General features: G+C 53.1%; 1 protein-coding gene across 1 annotated transcript in view; it reads left to right on the forward strand.

The window, feature by feature from the left end:
* The first annotated feature begins 2,562 nt into the window (after positions 1-2,562).
* Positions 2,563-8,855, forward strand: part of dock10 (dedicator of cytokinesis 10) — a 58,741-nt gene continuing 52,448 nt past the window's right edge. The window contains 1 exon segment of the mRNA XM_062473442.1: positions 2,563-2,630. Coding sequence (XP_062329426.1) covers positions 2,563-2,630 — 68 coding nt within the window.

An 8,855-nucleotide genomic window follows, 5' to 3' on the forward strand; every position in this document is an offset into this window, starting at 1 on the left:
ACTCCACGCCTGCCCACTCCACTCCACGCCTGCCCACTCCACTCCACGCCTGCCCACTCCACTCCACGCCTGCCCACTCCACTCCACCCCACGCCTGCCCACCCCACGCCTGCCCACTCCACTCCACCCCACGCCTGCCCACTCCACTCCACCCCACGCCTGCCCACTCCACTCCACCCCACGCCTGCCCACTCCACTCCATGCCTGCCCACTCCACTCCACCCCACGCCTGCCCACTCCACTCCACGCCTGCCCACCCCACTCCACCCCACGCCTGCCCACCCCACGCCTGCCCACTCCACTCCACCCCACGCCTGCCCACTCCACTCCACCCCACGCCTGCCCACTCCACTCCACCCCACGCCTGCCCACTCCACTCCACCCCACGCCTGACGCCTGCCCACTCCACTCCACCCCACGCCTGCCCACTCCACTCCACCCCACGCCTGCCCACCCCACCCCACCCCACGCCTGCCCACCCCACCCCACGCCTGCCCACCCCACGCCTGCCCACCCCACTCCACCCCACGCCTGCCCACCCCACGCCTGCCCACCCCACTCCACCCCACGCCTGCCCACCCCACGCCTGCCCACCCCACTCCACCCCACGCCTGCCCACCCCACTCCACTCCAGCCCTGTCAGCCTGGCTTCTCAGAAAGCCTCCACAGGGCTGGCACGCTGCCACGCCTCGCTATCGATCGTCCAGGTATCAACCACCCGGTTTCCCGATTGGTGGACGCCTCGGAGTCGGCTTCCTGGTCTACCCACAATCCAGTTCACCTTCCCCAGACTACTGCTACCGGAGAAGAAGTCCGGCACAGTGGTGGGAGGGAAAGACAGCGTGTGTGTGTGAGGACGCCCCCCCCCGCGCGCGCCTCCCCAATAATGAAGATGTATAATAGATTACGGGGGGGGGGACTACTAGGACTAGGGAGGGGGAGAGAACTACACCCTGGCAGCACTATCAATACAGCCTGTAAATTAATTACATTCCTGTTGCAGCACATCACCTATTCCAAAGCACTGGAGTCCTCTAAGGAACCATTCTGCCTTATTGCTGCCTCGCTAGTGTGATGAGTGAGCGATGTAAGATTGAGTCTCCAATATCATTAAACTTAATGAGTTTAAACTTTCTGAAACAGAGAGGGTTGGCACAGGGTAGAGTTGGTGTATGGTTTGTTTGCGAGAGCACAAGACTGTGTTTGCGTTGGGGCACTGGAGTGGGTGTTTGACTGAGTGCAGGGACTAGGGAAATGTGTGTGTGTGGAGGCAGGCAGCAGGTCCTAACCCTCTACTGGTGACTCTGCTAGTCTCTTTGTTGGGTAATCACAGCAGACAAAGGGCCGTCACAGTCCTGATACACTCCATCATGAAGTGTTGCTTCTCTCACACAACGACCCCTCTACTCTACCACCTCCTCTCTCACTCTCTCGCTCTCACTCTCTCTCACTCTCTCTCTCTCCTCTATCTCTTTAATGTCCTTTCTTCCCTCCTCCCCACATCCCTCTGTCCTCCACCTCCTCAATGACACAGTTGAATTGACTTCTGTTTAGTTTATTTGTCCCCCGTTCACCTGTCACCCCCCAGCCCTGAGCTTGTGGTCCTCTTATCCTTCCACTTAAAGACCCTCCCTCCCTCCCTCCCTCCCTACGCTGGGGGCGTCAGCAGCAAATCACTCTGTTTATCCTGCTCTCATCTCTCATCTCACCGCTGCCTCAGGGGGCTGCAGCCCCCACAAACAATGGCCTCTCTCCCGGCCTCTATTACAGTCTCTTAGCAAGCCTCTATTATAGCCTCTCTCCCGGTCTCTTTTACATATTCTAATACAGCCTCTCTCCCGGCCTCTTTTACAGGCTCTCTCCCAGTCTCACCACTTTCACAAACAAACAAACACACACGCAGGTATGTAACAATCAGTCATTGTACGTAGAACATCTCCTCCTTAAGGGACACAGTTAGGACCGAGTTCATGGATTTGTAGTTCACTGAACGACTTTTATTAAAACAACATAATAAAAGCCACGGTGTTTGGAACCAGCAATGCTTTTCACTTCATTTACACTTGGTTGGTTCTGGGCTGCAGGGCCATAGGAAGGATGGAGGTATAGAAGGATGGAGGTATAGAAGGATGGAGGTATAGAAGGATGGAGAGTGTAATTGCAGTTTGGGAGCCCAGGGGCCATGTAGCCATGCTGAGATTTTGTTTCACTGTCTTCATGTATCTGTCCACTCCTCTCCTCTCCTCTCCCCTCCTGTTCTCCTCTCCCCTCCTCTTCTCCTCTCCTCTCCTCTCCCCTCCTCTTCTCTTCTCTCCTATCCTCTCCTCTCCTCTCCTCTCATCCTCTCCTCTCCTCTCATCCTCTCCTCTCCTCTCCTCTCCTCTCCTCTCATCCTATCCTCTCCCCTTCCATCCTCCTTTCCTAACTCCCTATTAGCGTAGCCTAGTTAGCAGGGTAATGTAATAACCCCACCATCAGGAAGAGGGGGGGTGGGGGAGGGAGGGAGGGAGAACGCAAGACGCAATTTAGATTCAATAAACTAGCGAAGCACGAGGCCCCGGAATGATTTATGTGTACGAGCGCGGGCGCTCTCAGCTAACACTGCTGCGACTAGCCTGGACTATTCATTGGTGAGTTGGAGCACACGCACACTGCTGCCCCAGGGACCCAGACAGTAGAGGGTTAACACACACACACACAACACACAGGCACACACATACATATGCACAGACTCACACATGCAGACACACACATACACAAACGCACTCACGCGCACACACACACTATTACATCTGCTCTGATCAAGGTGAGTTGTTAAAGAGAATGAGAGAGCCAGAGAGAGAGCCAGAGAGAGAGAGCCAGAGAGAGAGAGAGAGAGAGAGAGAGAGAGAGAGAGAGAGCCAGAGAGAGAGAGAGAGAGAGAGAGAGACAGAGAGAGAGAGACAGAGAGAGCCAGAGAGAGAGAGAGAGAGAGAGCGAGAGATATGTGTGTCTAGAATTTAAGGATATTTAAAGTGAGGCTGGTGATATTAGTCAGGCAAGTTAAACAGCCAGCCAAGACCGGGGCAAGGCCAGACTCTCCTCTCCTCCTCCCCCCTTCTCTCCTCTCTACCCCTCATCTGCTCTCCTTCTCCACCTCTCCTTATTATTTTTCTCTCATCTTTCAAAATCAAACACACACACGCACACGCACACGCACACACACACACACACACACACAAAGCCAACACAAGCAAACACTTGTCAGCAGACAGACCATGCTGCCTATTGATAAGTGCTTCTACACACCTTTATCACACACTCCTTATCATCATTGTGTGTGTTTGAGTTTCTGTCTGAGGGCACACAGGCCCATGTGTGTATGTATGACTGTGTACATGTGTGTGTACTGTATGCAGCTGTGTGTGTGTGTGTGTGTGTGTGTGAATGCATGTGTGTGTGAAGCAGAAGAAGGGTGAGAGGAAGGGCCACTTCCCCTCCTCATGCCAATCACAGTGAATCTGACTGTCAGAGTGAGAGAGCCAGTGATAAATCAGAGCTCCGCCCAACGACAAACACAATACCAGCTGCAGCTCGGCACCATCGGGAAAACGTCCCTTCACATCAACAAGGTGCTTTACCCTGACGCACCGGGCCAGATCCTGAACACACACACACACACACACAGCCTGAACACACTCACACATACACACACACATACACACACACACACACACACACACACACTACGCACAACCTGAACACACTCACACATACACACACACTACGCACAACCTGAACACACATACACACACGCTACGCACAACCTGAACACACACACACACACTTCCTAAACGCACCACATACAACCTGAACACACACACACGGTCTGAATACATGCACACACAACCTGAACACAGACCCTTGGAACCTAAACACAAAGCTGGAAGTGTCATAAACACACACACACCTCCCTCACCAGCAGGAATCAGATCATCAGATGGCCTGGTCCCAGTTGGAGCTATCAAAGCCAGGAGGTTAAGCAATGATATGGAGGCTAATACTTACCACTAGGTGGCACAATCAATGGTCCAGACCATGGACGAGAGGAGAGGAGGAGGAGAGAAGAGCGGAGAGGAAAGAAGAGGAGAGGAGAGAGCTATCGGTGGATGTTCAATAAAGCCTCCAGCCTGTCCAAGCAGCCCCCATGAGTCAGAGCCCACTGATGAAAACACTGCAGCTGCTGCTATCAAGAGGATTTAAAGATGCCCATGAAATATTTACAAACAAAACAATTAGAAAGAGATATCTTACAAATTCAATTAATTATTCAGTACAAGTAGACTCTGCCAGGCTTTTCCACTCTGCTTCCTGCTGGAGGGCTATTCTGAGGGGCATTCATTCGGCCTCAGATAGCTAGACAGCGCTTGATGCTGGCTGATGATGAATGACCCCACTGGAAGAGCTGCTGAGTGTGTCAATAGGACTACAACTCCATAGAGCCTCGGTGTCCTAAGGACTACAACTCAATAAAGCCTTGGTGTCCTAAGGACTACAGCTCCATAAAGCCTCAGTGTCCTAAGGACTACAACTCAACAAAGCCTCAGTGTCGATAGAAAGTCCAAATCCAACTCATTCTCTAGAGCTATCCCCGGCCCGACCACCCAGGGCATGTCTTGGCCCCCAACAACAGAACTACAGGTCTTTAACCCTGCAGAAAGCCAAGCAGATGTCATGACTGGTTATGGAAATAAAGCATCACTCACAGTAAGACATGCACATTCACACACACATAATCCAGAGTATTAGAGGAGAGACTAGGTTCAAGTAGAGGGGGAGGAAAGGAGGAGAGAAGGATAGGAAAGGAAAGGGGGAGTAGTGAGGAGAGGTGTAGGTTAGAGGAGAAGATGAGAGAGGTGTAGGTTAGAGGAGAGGTCCGGAGAGAGCTATATGAACCAATCCATAATGCAGAGATCATACAGTGAAATATTCAGGAGGATTGGGGCAACCATGACACCTCACCCTCCTCACCCTCCTAACCCCCCTAACCCTCACCCACACTATCTCTCCTCTCTCTCTTCGCCTCACTGTCTTGGTCTCCTCTCCGCTCTTATCCTCTCCTCCCAGTCTCCACGCCTATCTACCCCCCTCCTCACCCCCCACCCCCTCATGCAGTGACAAGAGTCTGGTTCTTGGAACTTGATAGTACACCGCTGGGGTTAGGTGTGTATGCGTGCAAGAAGGTTTCTGTGCATGGTGTGTGGCAGTTGGAGAAGTGTGTGCAGGCCGGGTGTTCAAAGGTCTGTGTGTGTGTGTGTGTGTGTTGGTGTGTGACGGCCAAAGTGTTCAATAGAGAAGAATAGAGTTGAATACAGAGCTGAGCTTTACTGCTGAAAGCGTGCTGGATCCTATTGTGAAGAGTGTGGAACCCCCCCCCACACACACACACACACACACACACGAAACGCTAGCTCTGTTAATAGTCTGTCGGACACTAGACAGTTGAGAAGGGCGGCCACTTAGAAGAGAGAGCAGAGGGAGCCCAAAGAGAAGAAAAGAACATGAAAGAGAGGAGTCTTTCCACACTCCAGGGGTCAGGACAACCCCACCAGTGTTTTTTACAAGATTAACATCAGACCATCACTAAGCTCCGATGCTGGGGGCAGATCAGTAACTGGGAACAGAATAAAGAATGTGACGAGACAGAGAGATAGATCCAGAAATAGAGACTAGAGGAGAAATATATATAGAGAGAAATACAGAGAAACAGAGAGGGAGAAGAGAGGGAGAGAGAGAGGGAGAGAGAGAGAGAGGGGGGGGCCTCTCATTGGGGTTAGATCAGAGCCAGGCACCCCCTCCTCCCGCTTCTACTCCCTCTCTTTTTCTCATCTCTTAATGCTTATTTTCATCACTTTGCTTAAAATATTGATAATCAATTAGAGCTACGTCTGTTTTGCTACAGAACCACTGTCACGGCCTATCACGCTGTCAGACACCATCAGACGCCCTCACCCCTGAGCGTCTCTGCTCTGCGTGGAGTGTGTATGGGTCTGTAGTGTGTGTGCAGTGCAGTGTGTGTCTATAGGTTGTGTGTGTGTGTGTGTGTGCTGAGGGGGAGTCATTAGCAGAGGAACATGGCCTGGGGTGCTATCACCTATTCCCTTTCATTATGAGACAGAGAGAGAAGGTGAGAGAGATTATTAGAACTTTGGAATGATCACAAAGCGTCTGCCCGCCTGTCAGATCCCCCCTACGTGTAATTCATCTGCCTCCCCCTGCCCTCCCTCCCCTCCCCCTCCCCCAGTAGCTGCAGCCAGTGGTTTGGACGTGCTAGCTCCCTGTCCTCCCCCCCATCTCTACCTTCCTCTCCTCTCCCTCCCTATCCTCCCTCCATCCCTACTCTGCGCTGCCTCTCTCTCTCCCACAATCCCCATTCACACGCCTCGCCCCCCCCCCCCCCCTTTTCACCTTGCCCCTCCCCCACCTCGGCCCCCCAGCCAGAGGTTTGGACAGGGACATTATTCATGAACATCTGCAGTGTGCTGAATATTCTCAGCCTTCTGCATGATGAAGGGAGAACTGGCCCTTTGACTGTAGAATGAACATGCCGGCGCCCTGATCAGGACACAACACTGGCTGGGAAGGAAGGGGGGTGGGGGTGGGACGGAGAGGGGGATACAGAGGGAGGGAGAACAGATTCAACTTTCCTAATGTTAGATGTTATGAGTACAGACTGCTGATAATGAAGATACTGTGATAACGTGTAGGACTGTGTCATGGCCGTGCAGCATCATTCTAACCCTGGTCTCTACTCGCTCACCTGTCCAGCCCAGTGCTCTCTCAGCTGTCTATATCAATCCAGCACCTGCCCCTAACCCCAACCCCAGCCCTAACCCCAGCCCATAGCTCAAGTCGTGGCCACAACCCCAGTCCACTCAGACAGGGTTAGTTCTCAGGTAAACATGAAAGGCCTCTCTCTCTCTCCCTCTCTCCCTCTCTCCCTCTCTCTCTCTCTCTCTCTCTCTCTCTCTCTCTTCTCTCTCTCTCTCTCTCTCCAGGGGTGGTGTCTGGATGTAGGAGGGATGCCAGTCTTCCTCCTCTCTGTGTTTACGGCCCCCTGCCTGCACTCACCCCCTGGAGACACGATGCTACAGCCAGCGCCTCAGTCTCTCCTCCTCCCCCTCCCCCTCCTCTCCAGCCAGTATCCCTCCCCATCCCCTCCTCCTCCACTCTTCCCCCTCCTCTCCTCCTACCCATATCTCCGATCTCCTCTTCCCTCTTCCCCCCCACCCCCTCTTCCCTCTTCCCCCCACCCCCTCCTCCCCCTCCCCCTCCCCCCTCCCCCTCCCCAGTGTCTCTAGGATCAAACAGAGCAGACCTGTGGCAGGGAGCACCCCCGACAGAGAGCCCGGATGACCCGGAACACCGGCGCCAACGGCTCCTCTCCTCCACTCACACTGAGAATCACGCAACAGCATGGCAGGGATGAGAGGAACGAATGAACTGGGCTGGGTTTATCTCGGATATTATATATGAACTGGATTGAGGTGGGGGAGAAGGAGTATGATAGAGGGGAAAAGCAGAGATAGAGCGAGATGGACAGACAGAGAAGAAGGGAGACAAAATATACAGAGAGAGATGGACAGAGAGAGAAAGGAAAAAACTGAGAGAGAGGCAGACTCGACAGCTGGCCCAGTCAGAGCAGACAGGTTGTGTTTTGACGGCGGCTGTGCGTTCGGCTGATTGAGCGTGGCAAAGTGGGTACAGCGCGGCGGCCAGGGGCCTAACCGCCTCTGACAGGCCTGTCAGGGGGAGCGGGCAGCGCAGGGGCAGGGTGATACACACACTTTCATCTCCAAATCGCCGGCTTACGTTCTCAAAAAAGCCCCCCCCCGTCCCACCCCTGTCCCACCATTCCCCTCAGAAAAACAAAAAATGCACACACACACACACACACACACACACACACACACACACACACACACACACACACACACCAAACAAACAAATCCCCGTAAACCTGTTCTGGGTCTGAAAGATAATTTCTCAGAGAGGAGAGATGGGAAGTCTGAGCTGAGACAAATGTGGTTAGGGTTGGGTTAGGGTAGCAGAGAGGGTGTGGAAGTGCAGGGTTAGGGAGGTCAGAGGACAGGTGTGAATGGTTGATTTGCTACCGCTCTGTCTGTACCCTGTTTTCTCTTTGTTTCTCCCTCTCCCTCTCTCTCTGTCCGTCCCTCTCTCTCTCTATCCCCACTCTCCCCCCCTCTCTCTCTCTCTCTCTCACTCTCTCTCTCTCTCTCTCTCTCTCTCTCTCTGTCCCTCCCTCCCTCTCTCTCTCTCTCCCTCTATCCCCACTCTCCCCCCCCCTCTCTCTCTCTCCCCCTCTCTCTCTATCCCCCCTCTGCCATGTTCTCCAGGACATGTCTGTTATCCACTTTCTCGTTCTCCTATTCTCTTCCGTCAATCCTTCCTACTCTGCTCCCTCTCTTTTCTTCATTCTTCTTGCCACTGTCTTCATCCTACCTCATCCCCCCTCTCCCACTCAAAGCCACAGAGAAAGAAAAGGAGAAAGACAGAGAGAACGGAGGGATAGAGGGAGGATAGACCTCGCTCCAGCCGTCCTTCTGATCCTCTCGCTCCACGTTTCTATCCGCTCGCCTTTTTTTTCTTCTTTTTATGTAATTTTCTGGATTCGTTTGTGTCCGCGACGGCGAGCTGTGAAATTAATCTTTATCCTGGTTTTGTTGCGTGTCCTTCTCTCTCACAATGAGTGTCAGTAATTAGCAGGCTGCTCGGTGTTCACCAACGCCTCAGAGAACCAACTTTAGGCCTTTTGTTCTCATAACACAATACCGCCCACTCTGCCTGCATCTCTC

Source organism: Osmerus eperlanus, chromosome 11 (assembly GCF_963692335.1).
Source record: "Osmerus eperlanus chromosome 11, fOsmEpe2.1, whole genome shotgun sequence".
Classification (NCBI taxonomy): Eukaryota; Metazoa; Chordata; class Actinopteri; order Osmeriformes; family Osmeridae; genus Osmerus; species Osmerus eperlanus.